Below are 23,150 nucleotides of genomic sequence, written 5' to 3' on the forward strand. Positions count from 1 at the left end.
TATTAAGGTTAAGAATCTAAGTATTCAGATAAATATAATTCATCTACATTACATTAAACAAAACAAAATTCCTTTTAGACTGGAGTGACAACTTTACTAGGAATTGATCTAATTGGTAAGGAGAATGAAATTTTGCAGAACGATAAAAATGTATACAAAAATTAAAGAAAAAGTATTTGGGATGGGGGTTGAGTGGAGTTCAAAGAGGGATGTAATGATCCTCAGAAATAACACAACGTAGCTCTAAAGAAAATTAGATAAAAAACGAAACAATTTGTAGTAACAATTTGTATAAATTTGTATAAATATTTGTATAATAAACTTCATCGCAGACGAAATATGTATGACATTTAGGACTGTGTGAAAGACTTGTTGTTTGAAATATTTTGTAAGCTTCAAACATTTTGGCATAACAATAGAGGGCGCGCTCCTAGAAACGCAAAATTCCTGGGATTGCTACCGACGCTTTTGAAAGAAGTGGATCTTTGTTTACCAATAACGGCGATAATTTAAACTGAATATAAAGAAGGCGGCGTGTCTTTGTGATGGTTTGGCAAACTTATAATGGTAAGATACTGTGCAGAATTTATAAATCAGAAATGAACTGAAAAATAATCAAATAAACTGCTTGAATTATGTGTCGCTGTGATGTGAGCCGTTTGCCAAATGTGTGCGTGCGGGCCCGATGCGTCCTGGCTGGGCTAGGCTAGGCGGCCCTGCCAGCGTCGAGTGTGGATTGTTGCGTGTGATTAAGACGAGGCCTAGCAAATTATATGAAATGCAAATGGTTGTTGGAGGATTCACATTCAATCCGATAACAATGTACCTAGTAACTCATCAAATATCACTATTTATGGCATTTCTCGTTGTCTACAACAACTATTGAATTCTTTGTCCAGTGGATATGGACGGGGGCAGTGCAAATCATGCAAATGGTGGTTTCCTAATCACTCTGCTAATCCTATTTCACGGTGATCAGTACAGACAGTAGGGGCGCTGGTATGAAAGTAAGGATTGCCTTCGTAAACCGCAAAAATATCGATCGTCCACATTTTTGCAGACGTTGCTATTTCCGATCTGCGTGTTGGCGATGCGAAAAACGGATTCTGCGATGATTGTCTTGATGCATTTCACATTGACTTTGTACAGAGACATAATGATCGAGCGATAGATCCTCGGGAAGACGGGCATCTCATGGAAGTAGACGGTGAACAGGGGGTATCGTATTTTATTTTGCGGAATCCATTTATTGCATCGCCAGCTCAAGGTTTGAGTACCCGAAACCAGCAGAGCGCGACGGCAATGAAAAAAAACGTCCACGAAAATGCGGACTATCCGTATTTTTAAGGACGCAATTTGTTCGCGTTTACAAGGACATCCTTGTTTATGCGGATGATCCTCATTCTCGGACCAGTGCCCCTACTGATGATGCCAGTTTCACCTGTTCATGGACTGTCAGATTAGGCTCGGCTCAGAGAAAAAAGTTTTTTGCAACCATTAACAAAATTTGCATCACTTTCAACCTTTTAATTTCTTTAAGCACAGAAATGTTTGAAAGTAGATCTATGTATTCAATTAGGCTGGGTCCACTCCCAGGCTCTAGAAATAGAACAAATTGTTCGCATTGATTTGTTTCTTTCTCTTTTGTGCAGATTTGTTAGAACACTTCAATCATCAGCTGTCCATAGGACCATGAGTGTGAACATGCCCTTCATGCCTTCACCGCGAGGGGGGCTACCCCACCATGGCTACACCAATGGCTATGCAGGGGGTAGCGGGGCACAGCCCCATGTGGCCGTGGGCTCAGTGCCTGGCAGTGGGATGCAGGGGTTTATGTTCAGGAGCCGCAATGAGAGGATCGATTGGAAGAAAATCGGTGAGTTTGATTATTAATGAATATGTTTGTGAAAGCATTTCTTTTGGGAGCTCTATGAGTATCACTGATGTTATCTATGAAAATCTTGACCCCATCCCCACACAGCATAGTTGCAGGTCTTTTAACTACAGAAGTGTGGATAAGCATGGGTATGGTCAAGGATACATGTAGACCTTCTTCTTCGGTAGAAGTACAGACCACCATGTAGAAGTACAGACCACCATGTTGTCTGTGTATCTTCGTACATAAGGAAGGGGGAAATGAGGGTTTTCATCTACAAAACATAAAATTGTAACCAAGTATATTTTAAAAGATTATGAATCGGATCTTTGGAAAATTTAAAGTAAATTCAATTATAATACGTACATTGATATTCATTACACCTGCTGCAGTGAATTACATATTAGAGCTTATATCATATCAATTAAGGCTGCGACGGGTAGTCGAATGCTCGAGTACCCGCACGGTTGACAACTACTCGGGTACGATTTCTTGTACCCGAATATTCGGCCGCAAAAAAAAAAAAAATTAAAAAAAAAAAAAAAATGTCCAGGCCCACGCTTACCCGTGCCAGGGAGAGCGGCGTCCGCTGGCATGGTACCGTCGGTAAAAATGTTTCCCAACTCAAGCACTGTCAAACTCACCTTTCAGAAACTGGGACCAAATGTCCAGATTTCTGTTTGGACTTGGAGGAAAATGGATTATTCTGCAATCTTTGGTTTTTAAAACAGCATTATTTACTGTTATTATTCTTATTAAATCGGCACCTTCAACTGCAACTCAAAGTAAAGTTGCATGCGTTTTCAGCGAGGGACCTGAGAAACTGCCGAGTGGTATGGTAGTGGCAAAAAAAGAATAAAAAGGAAACAAATCCAAAAATTAAAAAATTAAAAAAAAATCAAAAAAATTCAAAAAAATTCAAAAAAATTCAAAAAAATTCAAAAAAATTCAAAAAAATTATAAAAAAACATGGCGTCCGAATATTCGAGTATTCGCCTGTGAACCTGGGAGTGTACTCGGGTACCTCATTACACTGTTTTGCACAGCCCTAATATCAATCTACACCTCTAGAAAATGAAATCATATTCAATTAGATGATGCCTTCATTAAAAAATTAGGAGAATATTGGTTTAAAAAAAAAATACGAGTGTTGCCTTTTGCTCAATCCAGCCTCCATCGACGTGGATCGCATCATGAGGGACTTGGACGTCAGTAGTCTTCAAGACTCCATTATGGGTATAACATTCTGCGACATCGAGAGGGAGATCGACACCAGGATGGTAGATCAGAACTTTGTGATGGTCTTCAAGCTTGCCCAACTGATTATTCAGTATCTTCTTGTAAGTATATATTTTGTCTGTCTGATTGTCTGGTACATATGTTTGTTTGTTTTTCCTGACTGCTAAGAAATCCTGTATATAATTGTTAGTAAGCAACTGGTGGACTATTTTCTTTGGATTTGTTTTACAGTTGTAAAACACTACAGCAATGAGGAAAAGATACAAAGGTTGCAAGTTTATTTGTTTTCGGTGAAGGGAATAAATGCTGTTTAAAGTGTCCGCACAAGCGCTAATAATGTCTACAAGTACAAACAGATGCTTAATTTTTTACTTGGGAATAACCAATGACCCCTCGAAAGTCAACTATTTCTAGGTATCTTTGAATTAAAACTGCCTTTCTCAAGGGCAAAATTAAGGTTGGTAGAAGCTCCAAAAATTACATTATAGATTACTAAAGTTTAGCATTAAAGCCCCACTTCACTACTTATAGCTACTTGCGCCCTCTATATAGCAAACAATGCCTAATCAGTGTCTGTTGGTCCCCTATGATCCCCTTTTTCTTATGTTAATTGAGAGCTGATTTGGTGAGATAACCATCTGTCTGTGACCTTGCAGGGAGGTCTAATCCCTCCTGGCCAAACTAGTGCAGACAGGCTTTAATATTCTTATTCTTTTTTTGTCTTCTTCACTTCAAAAGCATTCTCAGGAGGTTATGGCCCACAACACCAGCGTAGCGGAGGAGAGGGTCCAGCAGTTCCACGTTGACCACGAGGCGACACGGATGGAGCTGTCCCAGGTAGGGGAGGAGCTCCAGAAGGTCAAACAGGAGTCGCACAAGAGAAAGAAGCTTTTGAAAAACCAGCAAAGCCTCATCCAAGCCACAGCAAATAATTATCACAAGGTAATTATAAGTATTTATCTAAATTTTTGGAGCAAATATGAAAAAATGCACCTTCTAATTTCACTTTTCCATAGACGCCTGTACAAAATCTAGCAAACAAATTCTTTTTTCTCTCCAGTTACAAAAATGGATTTAGCTCCTTTTGGAATTAAACTCTTCATTATATTGATTTAACATGAAAGGAAATAGTGTTTTTCATAACTATACGTAGACTTTTGTCGCATAACGTACACAAAAAATATCATAGTGGCACAGCAAAGGAGACATCCATAATTTAGGCGGAAATCAAATTACTCGCAACTGCAGGACATTAAAAAAAAAAATATTTTGAGGAAAACTGGAGTATAACATAAATGATGTTATCAAGACTTTCTATGAAGACTTTCTTCAACCTAGCATGCTGTTATCTCAAAATTGAAAACTTGTGTCTCTCTCCATCTCTCCCCTTCCTCTCTCTTTCTCTCTCTCTCTCTAGTCTCTATTTCACTTTCTTTCTTCCCCTATCCTCTCTTTCTTTAATGTCTGTGATATCTAACTATCTTGAGTCTCTTTTAGCAAAACTACAGAGTATATACCGCTAGAAGGCTCTTACCAACCTTGTATAACTAGTCAAACTTTTGTCCAAAGCACAAGATATTGAAATAATATACTACAGTGTTTAGCCTACTTTTTGCAAAAAGTAAAAGACTTTTCTTGTTGGATTAAAACCCTTCATGCAAATAATAATTCATTTTATTTTGACTACAGTGTATGTACTGCCAGAAGGCTTTCTTCAACATAGCCTACCTCCAATCCCACATGCAACGCAAGCATCCAGAGTTTACACCGAGACCTCCACAAGTTGATGACAACATCACTGCCAGAAAGGTAAGCTTAAAGTAGTCACCTGAAGAAAATTCACGACAACTGATAATTATGGACAAATTATGTATGGATGGAAAGATTAGAATTTTTAATTAAATGTGATTTAAGCAGGTAGGTATATCCTGTTCAGTTTTATGCCTCTGCCCCGAAGATGATGCCGGAGGCATTATGTTTTTAGGTTGTCCATCCGTTTCTCTTTTCATTATCACGATAACTCGAGACCCGTTCAACAGATTTTAATGAAACATAGATCGAGCATGTCAGAACAACCAACAAATTTAGATTAGATTTTGGGTGTAAGAGGTCAAAGGTAAAAAGTTCATGCCAGAAAATGTCTTGTTCCTGTGGTAACTTGAAAAGCATTGAAGCAATTCAAACCAAACTTGGATGAAGTATGTATTCATTGTTATACAATGTTAGTTGTATAGTAACACACTTCTAGTGAAATGTGCAGAAGTGAGAACTGCACACAAGGCAGAGGCATAATTGTCGACTGCGCCTGTCGAAAAGCTCTTTTAAAGATAATTCAATTTGAATGATACATCTCTGTATTTCTGTAGATGAATGAAGTTAGTGAGAAACTTGAGAAAGAGCTAGATGAGCTTAGGGACAGATTGAAGTTCTCAGAGTCGCAAGTAGCAGAGGAGAGAGAAAGAGCACAAGAACAGATCAAGATGGCGCTTCAACAAAAACAGGTAAGAACAGAATAAAGAAAACATGAAAATAACAGGGGGAGGGGGAAAAAAGGGGGAGGAAGAGGGGGCAGGAGGTAGATTAGATGAGTCGAGGGAGAACTCGAAGTTCTGAGTCGCAGGAAGAAGAGGAGAGAGAAGGAGCTCAAGATCAAATCAAGATGGCACTTCAATGAAAACTGGTTTAAATTAAATAAAGAAACAATGAGAAAATATGGGAGAGAGGGATGGAGGGGGGGGGGGGGGGGAAGAGAGAATTACGAGGAAGAGGAAGAGGAGGGGAAGGAGCAGAGGAAGAAAAGGAGTAGGCCGGAGGAAGAGGAAGGGGAGGGGATAGGCATGAGGAGTAGGAGAAGAAGTAGGAGGTTTCAAATGGATATTGACGGATGTTGTGCAGATTATTGTGGAAATGATGTGATTGCTACACCATGTGAACCTTGCTTTGTCAATTCTCCCTTTAACTTTGAATTAATTTGTATATTGTTATCTGAATAGAACCAAGGAGAGGCAGAGAAACAAGAAGAACATCACAGGAAGGAATTGGAGAGGTGGAAACATGAACAGCTGAGTTTTCAAAAGGTAAATACTGTTTAACATGCAGGTGATTTTATATGAATTCTCAACATTGCCTCTGTGACCTGTCAGTGTCAGGTTATTGATATATTCTCTTTTTCTCTCACTCTCTCTTTTAATTTTTTTCTGCGTATACACTGTAGTCATTAATTTGTTATCAAACAATAATAAAGTTAAAAGAAAAATATATTTTTTTTAATTGATTTTGAAAAAAAAAAAATGAAATGAAATTGAATGAAGCCAATCAACACATCTTGTAATGTACAAGGTTCAACTCACTACATACATGGAGAGTTCTCTGTAGAAGACATCATGGAATTGAGTAAGGTCAAAGCTTTTGTAAGTATGGCCTCTAATTGACCCTTCTGTAACATTGAAAATCCATCTGTGAAAAAGACTTTCCAAAAAAGTTGCATTCACTTCACACTTCAGCCCTATTTTTGTCTCTTCTTTTGGTATTGTTGTTGTAACAGATGAATCACTTTTGGCAAGTGAATTTTGATTTTAAGGTGAAAATCTGATAGCTATTGGTTGGTTTTATGTTTGTGGGGATTTGATTTGTAATGTGGGCCCTTTGTACTGAATTTGTGTGATGAACTGTGTATGGAATTTCAAGTTAAAATTTTAGAATTTTTAATTTTCTATAAAACATTTCAAACATTTATCTATTTGTTGTTGTTGTTATTAGTATTTTCTGTAGGGGGATTTGCTTTGATCTTTTTGCTTTCAAAGTTTGAAGCACATGTCAATATAATTTGATACTTGTTAAAACTAATTTGAAAGATCTTTGAAATATGATGAGTTTTTGCTATGATGTGTTTGGGGATTTTCAGGGAATAAGTGAATACATAATGCAGATATGTAGTGAAAACTAATCTTCGCAGTCCTTTTTTGTTGTTGTTATTGATAAACACACAGTAAAGCAATCAATTATTCACACCCTTACCAAATTTAGTAATTTTTAAGTATGTAAAAAATTGAAATGTCCTGATTTATGTGTCTTGATAATTTGACATATTAAAGCTTACATCTAAAAGTATTCAACAACAGCCTTAATTCAACCAGTTCCTTTCATTAAACAAACACACACATAAAAACATCAAATTTACAAGGGGTACATGAAGGAATGTCTTAGGAATAACTTAGTTGTTAACTGTATGATCATATCATTGTCTTTTATTCATGATTCAGGTTGAAATGGAAAAGATGCAGAACATGTTCATGAAGGAGCTAAAAGAGATGCATGATAAATACACGTCTTCCCAAACTGCTCTGGAGAATATCCAGTCAAAACTAGGTAAGCACTAGAATTTACTCGTACATCTACTTCTCCAAGAAAATAACATTTATAAGTAATTTGGACAATAAATGCACAATCTTTTTGTTTATCAGTGAATTACTCTGTGATAACTTATGTCATGATGATCAAAGGAAGATATCCAGTCAAACACTGCTGCTGCTAGTGTAATTTCTTATTTTTGAAGGCATACCGTGCTAAAAATTCCTAATTCTTATTTTCAAATGTTGGCAGGTATGTATGTCCTGGTGATATTAAGGTCCAGAAACGATTATCATATTGTAATGCAGAGTAATATGTAAAATTGCAAGATGTTGTGAGCATTCCCATAGAAATAAAGGTCCAGTAGTCTGTGAATTGAAGTGATATACCAGTCGCAACACTGGCCTCCGACTTGTACATACATTGTATGTAGTCAATTCAGTTTTATCTCTGACTAGAAGGCTTAAAATTCCTTGTAGTCTTTAAATTGCCATTTCATGTGGCCCTTTGGGATGTCAGTCAGATACAATTTACATTTGTTTTTATTTTATATACATGTACAATCCTTTTGCAATTCCTGTCATAATCAAGTTCCGTAGTGACATAAGGCATCTTGTGACTGAACGATGACCCTGTGTGTGTGAGTGTGGGTGTAATTGGGTTTTTACAGACGTGTATCAATCAGATATGATCATTACATCTGAGGACCGACCTTAGACATCACTATCCAAGGGACGTGACTCAATTTCAAACCGGGGTCTGCCTGAGTCAGTTTGTAGGCGAAGACAGAGAGCTGACTAAGTGAACGTACCGCTAGACCAAATCACATCTCCCTGCGTGTGTGTGTGTAATTTGGTTTTTACAGACATGTATCAGTCATCTCCCTGTGCATTTATTTCATGCATAATTAAATCTTTAGATTAATTTATTGTATAATTGATTGTTGTAAAGCGCATAGAGAATTTATTATTATGCGCTATATAAAAATTACTTTATTATTATTATTATTATTTATTGATTTTGTTTGTACCCGTAGGCAAGCAATCTATGCTGGGTAAGATTGTGGATGAGGATGAACTGGAAGAGTACAAGCGTCGGAGTAAGAAACAAGAGAAGGAGATGGGCAAGTTAAAAGAGGAACTCCAAACAGAGGTTAGTATCTCCAAAAGAATCAAAAGCAATTTCAGTGATTAAAGAAAGAGAGAGTGAGAGAAGATGAAGTCTAGAGGAGGAAAGTTAAAAGGATAAAGTAATAAGTAAGAAACAAGTGACGGACACTGAGAAAGGGAGGGAAGAAGGGAAGAGGAAGAGAAAGAGGGAGAGAGAGAGTGAGAGATGAGAGAGAGATAAGAGAGGGAGAGAGATAAGAGAGGGAGAGAGATAAGAGAGGGAGAGAGATAAAAGAGGGAGAGAGATAAGAGAGAGAGAGAGAGAGAAAGAGAGAGAAAGAGAGAGAGAGAGAGAGAGAAAAAAAAAGAGAGATAAGAGAGAAAGAGAGAGAGAGAGAGAGAAAGAGAGAGAGATAAAGAGGGAGAGAGATAAGAGAGGGAGAGAGATAAGAGAGAGAGAGAAAGAGAGAAAGAGAGAGAGAGAGAGAGAGAGAGAGAGAGAGGAGGGAGATAATTCACCACCACCTGATTATGGCATTGGTTATTATTTTTAGTGAAAAACTTCATTCAAAGATATCTTAATTGTTTCATACCCCCTCTTTTTCAATAGATTTCAACGGTCCAAACCCAGATGGCGACCGACCTGAAGAGGAAAGAGGAGGAATGGAGGAAGAAGCAGAAGGAGCTGAGATCGTCCTACAAGGAAGAAGTGAAGGAGCTGAAGGCGCTGCTCAAACAGACCAAGGAGCTCCTGGAGATAGAGAGAGAAGGAGGAGACAAGAAGGGAGCCAAGTATCAGAAACAGCTCCAGGACCTCTTGAAGGTGAGTTTCTTAAAGCCTCTCTGCACTAGTTAGACCAGGAGGGATTAGACCTCCCAGCGTGGTCACTGGCAGGTGGTTATCTCATCAAATCAGCTCTCAATTAACATAAGAAAACAGGGACCATTGGGGATCAATGGGTACCGCTTAGGCATTGTTTGCTATATAGAGGCGCAAGTAGCTATAAGAAGTGTAGTAGTCTTTAAACTTTAACCTTGAGAGCAAAATACTCTAGAGGAAAGCAGAAAAATCTGAGAATTAGACTGGTGAAAGTTTGATTGGAATTGGACAAAACTTAGAAAGTTGTGAAGCTTTTAAAGATGCAATCACTATAGGGTATGGGCTCTTTAAATTGCCTAAATTGGTATTGTCAGACAACTTTTTTTCTGATGATGGTAAAAGTCAGTAGCAAATCCTGCCCCAAAATCGGAACGGTAGAATACATGCTTGAACCAAACACATGGCACAGAAAAGGGAATTATTTATTGTAATCGTAATATCAACATGGAAGATAACTTAATCCTCCACAATGAAACAATGCTGCTTTTTAAGTTTATAATGATTGTTTATATACCGTACCTGCTGGCACAAAAGGGACCTTCTATTATTATCATTATTGATTGAGGAAAAGCAATATTTTCTTGTGCAGATGTGTATGAATTACATGTTCGACCACGAGGAACTTGTGTGTCATGAAAAAGTTTTCTAAACTTGATATCATCTTCTTCTTTCTGTTTTCATTAGAAAAATAAGGACTTTGAAAGACAGCTCAAAGGCAAGGAGGAAAAGATAAAAGAGCTGAAGGTCAAGTCTGTAAGTAGTCAAATGAATTTCCAGAAGATACATGTGTACATGTAGGTTTCAACTTTTAACTTCATTAAAGGGGGAAGGGGGGGGGGGGGGTGTTAGCAATTGTATTTGCAGTAAAGTTAATTTATGGATCTTTGTTATAGTTCTGTCACCATTTCAGGACTAGAAGTGAACTTTAGATCTATTGGATTTGAAATTAGGTGACATATCAAATGATAAGGTCCCTCATCACTATTTTATAAAACAAATGATACACATCATATGTTCAGACAGTTGCATAATTTTCCATGCTTTGTACCTCTGAAACGGTTCAAATACCAGAGATTATTCAAAGGTACCATGTGAGGATAAATCTTACTATGCTCACATCACTGATGTATATTATGTGCTTCCTACCACGAAGTAATATTGATGTAAACACGTTGACCTTTCTTCACATACCCCCCCCCCTCTCCCTCCCCCTCTCCCTCCTGCTCTCTTCCCCCTCAGTCCAAACACTACGAGGTAGTCGAACCCCGGTCTTCCCCTCCGTCTAGGATGACGATACCTACCCCCTCCCAGATGGAACCCGCATCTGACGAAGAGGACACAGACCAGGGTAAGATCACCCCTCACATCTCAAAACAATTTCTTCTAATTTTTTCTGTTGCTTGAATCGTTATTTCTGATTAGTGTTTGTACAGTATCTGCATGGCTTGAAGCTTTCGTACATCAGGCATTGTTTCACAAGTGGGAACATGCAAAGTTAGGACTTACAGTATCCGGCTTAATGTATCAGGGCTTTAGTTGTGACTTATATATGTTTACGTTCCTTAGCATGCAGTGCTCTGTCGAATTTCTCTAGCATTGTTGTTGCATTTTGGCCTGTTCACTTTGTTAGGAATGTGCATGTTATCTCTTACATTGCAGTGTACCTGATGTTAAGTTTGTTCTATTTTATTGTTGTTATTATCATTTTGTAATTTGATAGTTGGGTTTCATTACCTATATGGTGACCACTAATGTCTGGTTTTTTTTCTTCTTCTTTCACATATAAGGCACAAATTGATCATAAAATTCTTACCAGTTCATAAAAGTTTAACTTATTTTTTTTTTTCATAGTGATGGCCCTGCAAAAAGGAACTAGGTTTTGCTAGTAATGCTGTATAGTTGCAAAGAGGAACTCAGTTTAGGCTCTGTTTTGTAGAAGTTTACACAGTAAAACTTGTTCTGCTTGTACATCTTGACTTTTGTGATATAGATATTATATAGTCATTGCGCACTTTATAGATAGGCAGCATACTCGTGTAAACCATGATTTTTGTGTCACATTACCGTGTAAATGCACATTCATATCACCTCATAAAAGATCTAATTTCACACATTTTCAATGCTAAGGTTAAAAATCATGATAAAATTATCTACAAACTTAATACATGCTTAATGCAAAATTACCACCATCTACCAATCTGTTAGCAGACATATCACCATTTATCTCTGATTTTTAAAACTTTAATTTTGATTAAGTAATAGCACTGCATTTCATATTTTACATGACACACACAAGTCCATTGTACGCATTACAACACAGATCATTCACTGTTGTAAGCCTTCAACTTAGTTTATCGCGCTCTGTTGGTATTGACTCTTTAATTCTTGTTTAATTTATTCACTATTGTATTTATTTGATGATATAACGAGTTTCTTTGGAACTTTAAACTGAGCAGTTACGTAATATCTATCCATGTACTCTCAAAAACAGGATGATATAGTTATAGTCCTTATCTATCATCTACATTTCTTTGGTATAATAGGGAGGAAGAGTTTAGAGTTATAATCCAAATTTGCAAGTGATTCTTCAAAATTTGATTACAAGGTTCAATTCACTTGTAATCTCAAAAGTCTTTAAATTTTGGGATCGGAAGAATGACTTAAATTATAATCCACCAATATTATAAATAATTGATAACACACCCTTTCTTTAGTATTCAAACTAGATGTCTTTTAATGAAATTAATATAGGTTGATTCAAAGTTTTATGTCATGTTAATCTCAACTCATCCAACCCTCGTTTTCTGTCTATTTCAAACATTCCTGTCTACATGTACTTTCCATATTTCATGACATTGATGATGATCATAACGGTGTTGGTGTGAAACAGAGAATTCCATTGAAGGAATGGACACCTTATCACGTGTCTTGCAAGAGTCGGAATCGTGGCTGACCGGCACGCATCCGTCTTACAATCTCCCTGATTCAGGTCAGCATGGCGCCCTCTCTTGTTGTAACTTAGATAATTGAGGTAGAACTAGAATAGTGGTGGCCTTAAATAACTGGAAGGATGATTAATAAATATTTACTATAATCTGCTTACTAACTAGCAAAGCATTTTGATTAATATAGACACTGATATCATTAAACTGCAAAACCTTTAATATTGAATCTGAAGACGGATTCAAAACATAGTGACAAGAAGGTACTATGCACTAGAAATTGTAATAAAGAAGATTTGTACACTATAGCACTTGTGTTTTATGTTGTGTTCTTTTTTTAAAATATGTAGTAGGTCATATTTAAGTTTCTCTACGTGATATGTATCTGAGAGACATGTACTTGTATAAATTTATATGTCTCTTCCCTTTATTACTTTCTTTTTGGTGCTTGTTTATCTTATTGCACTATCTTAGAATACTATATATAGTGGATACCTGTATCAAACAGATATAGACATTTCAATTGTCAAATAGAAAGATTATAAAGTTGTAAGGCTTTCATCAACAATTTTCCAATTTGAAGATAATTTAATGAATTGTCAGGATTGGAGTGACACTGTCAAGTGATTTGATCGATTGCTTATACCGGTAACTGGAAAATGGAAACATAGTTACCTGTACATGTATGTGATAAAACTTGATTATTGTTTTAATTTTATCAAGAATCTCAGTCATAAATTCTCATGCGTTGGCTTTTTCAAGATTCTTGTTGGGCTTTATTCATTGCACACATTTGGAGTAAACATTTGATTTTAGAGGTCTTACCATTTTAAACTTAGACATTTAAGCATTTTTACTAACCCACTACATTTATATGAGAGCATCTCATTTACTGGAAATGGTATTTCTCATTTTACTAACAGTCCATCACCAGCATTTCAATACTAACATTTGCTCGTTACTCCACAACTTATTTGTACTCTTCCATACATACATGTGTTGCATTGGTTTAATTGGCAGTTTATACCCAAGATAAATTGTTTTAAAGAGACTGTTAATATTTCTCAAAATCTCATTTGTGAGAATTATAATGGTGTCATATTGTTTTGCTGTTTATGATGGTTTGCGTTCACAATCTATTTTCTCAAGTCATGTAACTTTTTGCAATTTGCTGTGAGGATTTGGAGCAGTCAAGCATTTGATTAAAAATGCTGTGAGGTCAAATAATCGATAAATGAGATCAGCAGTTAAAGGCAGGATTCATTTTTATTTGTTGCAGAAAAATATAAATATTCAATGACGCAAGGCATTTCTAGTCCTGTTATGATTCTCAGTGTCATTTACATGGCAGAGTAGATTGTAGGTACCGCAGATTTTAAAAATGTAATAAATGTCCTTTGGCAAGACACTTCTCTGCTTTTTACCTCTCTTGACCCAGGTGAAGTGAATGGTTGAAATTCCTGGAGTACCTTATAACAGAAATTCTTCAAAAGTGGATGAAATATCACTTTGTATTGTGCACATGAGAATATGTTTTGTGTACGAGATGCTATACTCCTATTGAATCCATCATTATTATCATTGTTATTAGTTCCACCCTTACACCATTTTTTACCAAATTATATCATAACCAACCCAAATTTGAGGGATTCTTGGTGGCATGTCATATATGAACGAACCTATATACTATATTCAGCATGTTTATTATATGTAAATCTGTAAGTCTTTAGTTGTTATATTTATTTGCTTTTGAGTGATTTTTGTTTGTATTTGGTTGCCCTCCCTCCTTTCCTTTCTCTATTCAGATATAGAGGATGATGAGCTAGATGGTATGAATGGACACGAATCACAGGATAAGCTACATACATGTGGGTAGACCCCTTCATTTTTTTCTGCAGGATGGATGTGTCAACAAGAAGTGATTGAATATACTCAAAGTTGATTACATCATTGGAATGCAAAGTCATTTGTGTACACACAGATGGTCTTTAAAAATAAAAAAAAAAACTGTTTTTTTTATATGAAGGCTTCTCGATGTTCCTTTGCACGTATATATTTGTAATCCGGTCCATATCTTCTTTGTAAATGAAAGCAATTTTGTTCTTAGCCAGCTCTGTTGCATTTATATTATTTTTAAATGTGATTTGTCAGTCAGGTATTCATTGGATACCATAATCTTTCTGATATGATCGTATTGATTTCTGTGTAAAGTTTTTTCTGCATTCATTGGTTATGCAAATGCTTGGAATGCACTATCAATCATAGAACAACTTTAATAACGATTAAACCTTTTTAAGTACCATACTGAAAAAAGTATTATGATCAGTTCATTGTAATGTTCTATTTTGCAACTTTCTGCATTGAGGAAATACATGTAAGGCAATCATTTTTTAGTGTTATTCTCTGTTTTGTTATAAACATGTATGAACATGAACATTTAATACAAAATCTGCTATTACAGGAGAAAACACATTATTATCGCAGTATAAATGTGCAAGCTATTTTTTTCTTCAAATAATTAAGCTGTGGAAATTGATTTCATATGTGTGTATTAAACCAACTATCTATTTGATTTTTCTTTGCATATTGTTAGCCAGGTTTAGTACGAAAATTTTAGGAATTTTTAGTAAATTCTTGACAATGGTAATATAGTAAGTACAACTTTAAACAAACATCAAGGTGTTTTTTTTCAGTTACAAGTAACTTGACCCTGATCCACCAAACTTCTTATCAATACAAAATGCTACTATTCTATTACAAATTTGCTCTCAGCCAATCAGATGCTATGATTTCAGTAGCTTATAACAGTTATTGCAACTTGTTATTGATAACATGTTTGATGAAACAGGGCCCTGATCAGAGCACTTTTACCGTGTAAATATCCTTGGTCATCAAAGCATTTTGTGTCTTTGTTACATTTACAGTTGCCAAGAACAAAGATCGTATCATGGCAGGATTGAAAGAAGAACTGTCAGGTGTCTTACAGAAGAATATGGAGAAGAGAGGTGTTCCAGAGGTGAGAATTTACGTTTCATATTTAAATGTTTAATTATTTTGAGAATACTAATACTTAAAAAAAAAAAAGCGATTATTATAATGTGTCAATGTGCTTTCAAAGTGTTTTTGGAACTCACCACCTTGGCTTTAGGCAGCTGTTATCTGTGCACAGTGCATATGTAAAGGAAAATATCCTGAGTTGAGAGAAACAACTGGAATAAATGCCTTATTTAAGGATATAAACCAGATGCAAGGTTTCAAAGTCCTCACCTTTTAATTGAGAGTCAAATGAATGAAGCACTATTATACTTGTACTTATATTCTACCGTAGGCTGTGGTAAGTAGATGTATAGTATGCCAGTAAACAAATATCATTAAAGTATGTACCAATCACCCAAATCACTATGTTTTATGTTGTTAGTAGTTCCATGGCTTAATACTATATTAAAAATATGAGCTTCAAATATTTTTCTCGTAAAGAGATGTTGCAGGTTTATAGATGTACGGTACTCTCAATTAACATAAGAGTGACTTGTGAGTACGCTATTCAACGACCAGTATACGCTCACATAAAATAGGCCCTGCATGGAACTCTTGTCTGACTTGGGTTCGATGTGCAGCCTTACGTTATTCTTTAATTTCTTAATACACCTTATCTGTTAGCTCATAGAAAGCCGGATGAAGGTTTTCTGAGGTCGATTTTCAAACATTTATTGCTGGTCTACGTGATCCGCCATATTCTTGAAAAATATGGCAAATCAAAATCAAATCATCTGTGTTTAACTTTAACCTTGAAGGGGATGAGAGGAATCTCGGCACAGTCCCTGGAGAACAAGATACGAGTCTTGAAGCAAGAGCGCCAGCAGCTGGCCAAACAGCACAGCAAGTTCTACGACATCCGAGAGCGCTTCAAGAGGGAGATAGATCGCAAGGCAGCAGAGATGAGGCGGAGTGGATCGCCTGTAGGCAAGGCTGGCCGTTCAGGTGAATACCGTGATTTGTACATGTCATACGTTGAAAACCATAGGAGTGTCCGGCATCAGTAATAACCAGTAATAAATCTTTTTGAGACATTCGAAGATTAGAAAATACTTCAGTAAACGATGAAGGAGACACTTTAATTTTAATATGGAACATGTAAGTCTTTCCATTTCGCACTTTTGTTTAGATATGAACCCTTTTAAGGGTTTTCCATTTTGCATTATATTCAATTAGACTTGCATTTGTCCTTTTGTCACTCCAACAGCATCGCCTCAACCTCGACTGAAGGCAGTCACTCCCCCTCCTCGATCTCATAAGGTATCCTCAAAGGGCAAACCAACGGGAAAACAGCAACAGCAGCAAAGGAATCAGCAACAGCAGAGACAGCAACCGAAGCAGCAGCAACCGAAGCAGCGGCCCCAGTCAGCGGTCAAGGGGCTATCCCCAGGCCAGGTCAGGTCAGGGCCACCATTAGCCCCTAGGAGCCCCGCCCTGAATGATCGGCGGAGCAGGGGTGTGTCTTCCAAGGGGCGAGCCAACACCCCCAAATCTAATGTTAGAGTGTGAGTGTTTTCTGCTTGTTTTCTGAGATGTTCATTTGTAATTTATTAACATAGAGTAAGAGATTTTATCTTCACTTATTGAATTCACCAATTATCAATTACAATATGCTATTTACTGCCATCACATTGCCTTGTACATTTGGTATTTTCCTTCCAGGTAGTAATTTAGTTTTATTCACACATTTGAAGGGTATTGTGGAAAATGTATGTGGAAGATTTTGTTACTATTTATCATGAAATAACATGAGTAGAAATCTATTGCTTTTATTCAGAAAAATTTGATTTGAAATGATGTGTTGTGATTACAATGCATGTATACTATAAATGCTTGGGGAATTACTGGTATTTTTAATGTGACAATGAACAGTACACACCATACTCGGAAGAATAGGGCATGAGTAGGGGTATTGATATGTTGCAAGAAATACAGCATTTGCCCTTAATACACCTTCTTTGTGTAATTTATGCAACATGTTCAGTTTTCTTTTACATATCCATAGAACTAGTCAAAACACAGATGAATACATATCGGTTTATTCTAAAATTTGACTTTCAGTTTCACTACCCGAAGATTATCTGTTGAGCTTTTTTTTATGTAACTTATATGTTCATAATTGTCGCATCTTGATAAAAAAGTTTCGAATTTGTGAGCGACTGCGATTTATATATCGTTATTATTATTATACGTATTTGAATAAGTCTATATTGTTATCGATCAAATAATATCCCCATATATGATTCTGATTTTGTATATCTAGATCATTTGAAGATGAAAGCGAAGAAGACGATGAGGAGGAAGATGAGAGTGAAGAGGAGGAGGAAAGTGAAAGTTTTGATGATGAATCAGAACCGGAAGAACACTACAAGACTCCTAATGTCCCACCCAGACCGGCAGCCCACAACCAGCCCGCTACCAATGGGTTTCATCATCGCAATACAGAGGTAAATAAATGCAATTATATAGTGTGACCTCTGACCCTAAATTCAAGCACAGAAATAAATAAACAAACAAACAAACAAACAACTTATTAGATAGACAGAAAGACAGACAGAAAGAAAGAGGGAGGGAGGGAGGGAGGGAGGGAGGGAGGGAGGGAGGGAGGGAGGGAGGGAGAGAGAGAGAGAGAAAGAAAGAAAGAAAAAAGTAAGTAAGAAACATAGCAAGAAGGAAAGAAAAAAAGACGAATTGACGATGAAAGGAAAAAATACACCTACAAGAATGTCCATATATTGTGTGCAGGCAAGCCTGAATCTTATGACCGCTGTAATGATATATATCTGTAAAGTGCTTAGAGACCTTGTTGATGTATTAAGCACTATATAGATGCAGAATATTATTATTGTTATCCTACTTTTAAAATGTTTTTATCTATTTATTTAGGGTGATGATGATGAGGAGGAGGATAGTGAATGGGATTCTGAAGAGATCAGTGACCTAGACGAAGCCAGGCCGAAACCAGCTCCAGCTCCAGCAGCCAGACCTATCACTTCGGTTCGTCAGCCTCAGGTAAGATACTTATCCCAAAGATCAAGATCACCATTGGTTATATTATAAAAAAAAGACAAAACAAAAGACTTGACAAAAGTCCAGAGACTACCATTAAAGCCTCACTGTACTACTTTTAGCTACTTGCTCCCTCTATAGAGAAAACAATGCCTAATCGGTGCCTGTTGGTCCCCCATGATCCCCTTTTTCTTATGTTAATTGAGAGCTGATTAGAGGAGATAACCACCTGTCAGTGACCTTGCAGGGAGGTCTAATCCCCCCTGGCCAAACTAGTACAGACGGGCTTAAATTAGATTTTGCTGTGTTTTTTTCTTCTTAGTAGTTTCACCAGTTTCATTCAAAATTTTCCACACAAGAAAAATTGGAAATGTGAAACATTTCTTTATTCATGAAATCATATCTAAAGATCAAACCCATGATTGAAATCTCTTCCTTCATTTTGACATCCAGGGCCAAATGGTGTCCAGCTTGACCAGGAGCATCGAGCTACAGCTGAGTGGGCGTCAAAAGGGCCGGAAGCCTGTAGGGGGTGTGGACTTGGGTGCCGGTAGCGCCAAGCCCCCTCAGCCAGCACCCAGGACCCCTTCGCCATCCCCTACCCCAAGGATACCGGTATGTTAAAAGTTTTAGTTTATCAAATCTGAAATGCATGGCTGACGTGTTATCAGTGTCTGCAATATGGTGTAATATTGAAGCCCTAACAAAATTGCACTTTAAAATGACCATGAAGTTGCTTTAAAAAAGTAAAAAAATCTTTGAGTGACCAATGTTACCATACTCAGAGTCCAAACAAAAATTTGGACAAAGGCTATAGTTTGGTTATAGTTTCTGAGTGGTGAGTCGATATCCCGTGTGTGAGTGAGCTGGGACCATGCCGGCACAGTGCTACTGCACTGCTAGGTGAAGTTGCATAAATCGAGACTTTAAATAGTAGATCCTATTCTTTATTCGTATTATGTTATTTATATTGAGACCCAGATATGGTTAAAAACCACTAAAAAGTAGCATTTTGAGGACTCAAAATACCCTGTACCTGTCTATAAGATGCACCCCTGACTTTCAAATTTTTCCGGCGGAAATAAAGTGTGTCTTATACACAGAGATTTACGGTAATCATCATCATTATTATTATTATTATTATTTTCAATCCTTTCTAACTTTCCTCCAGACGATCCCTGATGCCGGTCTTGATGATGAGTTTGATGATTCTGGAAGCCTCTCTGTATCCTCCTTGGGTGATAGCTTCTCAGGTTCTGCACAGAAAGCAACCAGCCCTACCCCAGCGTGAGTTTCTCAGCATATCTGGGGGGTGTTTCACAAAGATCCTAAGTCGAACTTAACTCTTAAGTTGGACTTAACAATTATGGAGAGCCATTTGTAGCCTTAAAAAAGAATATATTCTCAAGCGAAAAATAAAGTATTTAAAACTTTTTATTAATTCCACATCGAGAACATGAAATCTCCTTGATAATAGAAAATATGAATGATTTCAATCAACATTTTATGCCTTTTAAAATAACTTTAACAAAATATTGTCAAAGATGCTAATGGCTTTCCATAACTGTTAAGTCAAATTTAGAGATCAGGGGCCGTTTCTCGAAACCAACTCCATGACAGTCATATCTTTGTCGCCGACCTGCGGAGATGTCATGAAGTGGATAAACCGTTTCACAAAGCCATGACAGACATGATATCGATATATCGCGATACTAGCAGCTCAAGAAGATAGTCTTTGTCACGATCCATTTGATTTATGAAGAATAACCCAAATCAAGTTTTGGGGCTAAAATTGTTCAAAAAGAAATATATACAGATAAATTCTCCTAAAATAAATAATAAATAGTGTCATTATCATATTTACATCATCAAACGATTTGCATATTTCTGTAGAGATTCTTAAATTGAAGAAAAACCGGCGAGTGTTTTTTTGTTGAAAGTCGAATCAAAAGTTAGTTGAAGGATACCGTAATGTGATAGTTTATCAATACATACTTTTTTGTTTATTGTGAGGAATTTTAGGCAAAATGTCTTTTCTCAGCCATTTTTTATTCTAGAGTCTCATAAATACTCGTTACTTAATTGATTTGATATTGAAAATATAATTTGGAAGAAGTAATTAGGAAATAATAATGCACATAGGCCCCTAAGGTATGACGGTATCCTAAGAAAAGACTATGGATCGACTATGGAAAACGGTGTGTAACATTCTTATCTCTCTTATTTATATGTTATAGTTTAATGATTTGTGATTTAATGTTTATATTTAGCTTTTTAAAGTTTCTGTATAATTTGTATTCTCACTTTTGTACATTTACATTTCGCATCCCAGAAAATTATGTACCAAACTCGTCTATATTTTTCTCAAAATGATAGTGAAACTAATCGTCCATTTCGCGGCCCATGGAATGGCAACAAACTGACTTGTGATGGCGCTTTACAGCAATTAAAAAGATATGACGGGTTCGGAGGAGTGACAACTCGCTTGTCGCGGAAGTTGTCGCTCATCTTGGCAAAGACGGCTTCGTGAAACACTTAGCTGACAAGTTGCGCGACAGTGGCGAGATGTCGTTGATCTTGTAGTTATGACGGTTTCGAGAAACGGCCCCCTGTTCAACTTAGGATCTTTGTGAAACACCCCCCTGATTTGATTTGATTTGATTTATTTATTTTCTCCATGTTTTTTTCTCCAAAGTTACAAACTAATTACAACATAAATCATGATTGTAAAAAAATTCTATAATTAATACATCATCAATGTTAAATACTTAGATTGTAATACTAGCATAAAATAATCATGAAGAAGGATTGCTACATAAGCTAGCTTTAACATAACACAAATGATGTTGGGGTTGGGAGTGAATGTTTTTTTCTCCAAAAGTTACAAACTAATTACAACATGAATCATGATGATAAACATATTCTATAATTGATACATCATCAGCGTTAAATACTTCCATTGTAATACTAACATAAAATAATCATGAAGAAGGATTGCCACATAAGATGAACTTGAAGGTGTGGTAATTTGTTTTTCCTTTGCTTTACAGACCAAGGACAGGCAAAAAATCCAATGATACAGACATGTCCAGCAATACGTATAACACCAGTATGTGGGGCTCATCAAAAGGTAAGGTTGCAGTGACTTGTTTTGTAAAACCATGTTTTGTGTAACCTATTTCTTGAACTATTTATATCTTTGCATATAGAGCATAATGATTTAGGTTGAAACCAGCAGATTAGAAAGGCAAGAAACACCTGTTAACTCTGCATACTTACATTGTAAGTGGAATCTGTTAGGACCGCAAAAAATAGTTCAGCTATTGCAAAATCTGACTTGGAAAGTGTATATAATACATGTTTTGCATTGTTTGGTTGAAAAAAATTATTTGATTTAACCAAAATTCAACTCATGCGACTTTGGGTCATGCAGAGTTAACTCTATTACCGAGCATTTGGCATAAGCCAGTTTCCCAAACCATTGCTCTACATCCACCAAGCCACACACTGCCTCTGCATCATATCTTTCTTTGTTTGCTTTATTTGAACAGCCAAAGGAAATGGAACCGGCACGGGGAAGAGCTCACTCGTTTCAGTGACCGACTTTGACGATGACGACGACGACTTTGACATCGACGACTTGGGCTGATAGCATGAGAGCCTGTCCCCAAAGTCCCAAATGTGTATGTTACAGGGCAAAGTCTAAGGTATTTGGTCATTTTGCCTGCAAAGTAATATACAGTTTTGAATATAGGTTGGCGTCGAATGCATTTTTTTCACTTCATATTTGGTCTGAGAAAAGCTCTCGTTAAGCTCTTGACTTATTACAATGATCAGATAAACTCTAAAATCTTAGATGAAGTCTTTGATGATGAAGTCAGTTTTGAACACAAGTTGAAGTCAGATGTATTTTTTTCACTTCCTATTTGGTTTGAAAAAAGCTCTCATTGGGCTTCTAACTTATTACAATGATCAGATATATAGATGAAGTCTGTGATGTGGGGAAAAACAGCTTGGATTTGATCTGATACTGATGATTGAGGCTCATCTTATTACTCTCCGTCATAGAATTTGTCGGTAATAATTTCACATCTACCTCAACAACAGTTCCTCTTAAACCATCCAGGGGGGTGTTTCACAAAGATCCTAAGTCGAACTTAACTCGAAGTTGGACTTTAATATTATGGAGAGCCATTTGTAGCCTTAAAATGACATATATTCAAAAGCAAAATTCAAGTATTTTAGACTTTTCATAAATTCCACCTCAAGAACATGAAATCTTCTTGATAATAGAAAATATTAATGATTTGAATTAACATTTTATGCCTTTCAAAATAACTTTTACAAAATATTTTTAAAGATGCTAACGGCTTTCTATAATTTTAAAGTCCAATTTAGAGATAGGTTCAACTTAGGATCTTTGTGAAACAACCCCCAGTTGTCTCTCTAAATGCACTTATGGAATCGGTTCATGAGTTGACCTTGAGTATGTTGATATAACAGAGTACCCAAGTAATGATATCTCACATTGATGTGGTTTGGAAGGGTGTATTTTTATACTGCAGTGTGGAATCGTTTTGGGGTTTACAAATTACAGCTGTGTTTAGAAATTATTAAATTTGAGCCACTGTAGTTTTGATCCCTGTCATGACGATGTTGTTATATTTAGAATGACTGAAGGACGTTTGACAGGAAATGTACATCAAGAT

At 36.5% G+C, this 23,150-nt stretch overlaps 1 protein-coding gene across 2 annotated transcripts; it reads left to right on the plus strand.

Annotated features, from left to right (window-relative positions):
- The first annotated feature begins 445 nt into the window (after nucleotides 1–445).
- LOC575991 (zinc finger protein DZIP1L) lies at nucleotides 446–22,659 on the plus strand. 2 transcript variants are annotated; one of them, XM_030981945.1, is made up of 23 exons: nucleotides 446–567; nucleotides 1,653–1,876; nucleotides 3,047–3,216; nucleotides 3,854–4,057; nucleotides 4,805–4,924; nucleotides 5,482–5,616; nucleotides 6,109–6,192; nucleotides 7,378–7,483; nucleotides 8,502–8,617; nucleotides 9,185–9,397; nucleotides 10,139–10,207; nucleotides 10,694–10,802; nucleotides 12,345–12,443; nucleotides 14,202–14,264; nucleotides 15,321–15,412; nucleotides 16,191–16,377; nucleotides 16,640–16,937; nucleotides 17,696–17,879; nucleotides 18,319–18,444; nucleotides 18,895–19,056; nucleotides 19,613–19,728; nucleotides 21,492–21,571; nucleotides 21,993–22,659. In XM_030981945.1, exons 2-23 carry the CDS (start codon nucleotides 1,693–1,695, stop codon nucleotides 22,088–22,090), a joined length of 3,015 nt encoding a protein of 1,004 aa, XP_030837805.1. In that variant the 5' UTR covers nucleotides 446–567; nucleotides 1,653–1,692; the 3' UTR covers nucleotides 22,091–22,659. The 2 variants fall into 2 exon arrangements, with proteins under 2 accessions (XP_030837805.1, XP_030837806.1); XM_030981946.1 differs by lacking the exon at nucleotides 12,345–12,443.
- The last annotated feature ends 491 nt before the right edge of the window (nucleotides 22,660–23,150 follow it).

This window comes from Strongylocentrotus purpuratus, unplaced genomic scaffold (genome assembly GCF_000002235.5).
Source record: "Strongylocentrotus purpuratus isolate Spur 01 unplaced genomic scaffold, Spur_5.0 spur5_scaffold_12, whole genome shotgun sequence".
NCBI lineage: Eukaryota > Metazoa > Echinodermata > Echinoidea > Camarodonta > Strongylocentrotidae > Strongylocentrotus > Strongylocentrotus purpuratus.

What these genes read in the sequence shown, in the direction of transcription:
- LOC575991 (XM_030981945.1), top strand. Translation starts at nt 1,693, where the DNA reads ATGAGTGTGAACATGCCCTTCATGCCTTCACCGCGAGGGGGGCTACCC. An exon ending in GAATATCCAGTCAAAACTAG is followed by an intron (nt 7,484 to 8,501) that starts GTAAGCACTAGA and finishes TTGTACCCGTAG; the next exon opens with GCAAGCAATCTATGCTGGGT. An exon ending in CGAAGAGGACACAGACCAGG is followed by an intron (nt 10,803 to 12,344) that starts GTAAGATCACCC and finishes GGTGTGAAACAG; the next exon opens with AGAATTCCATTGAAGGAATG.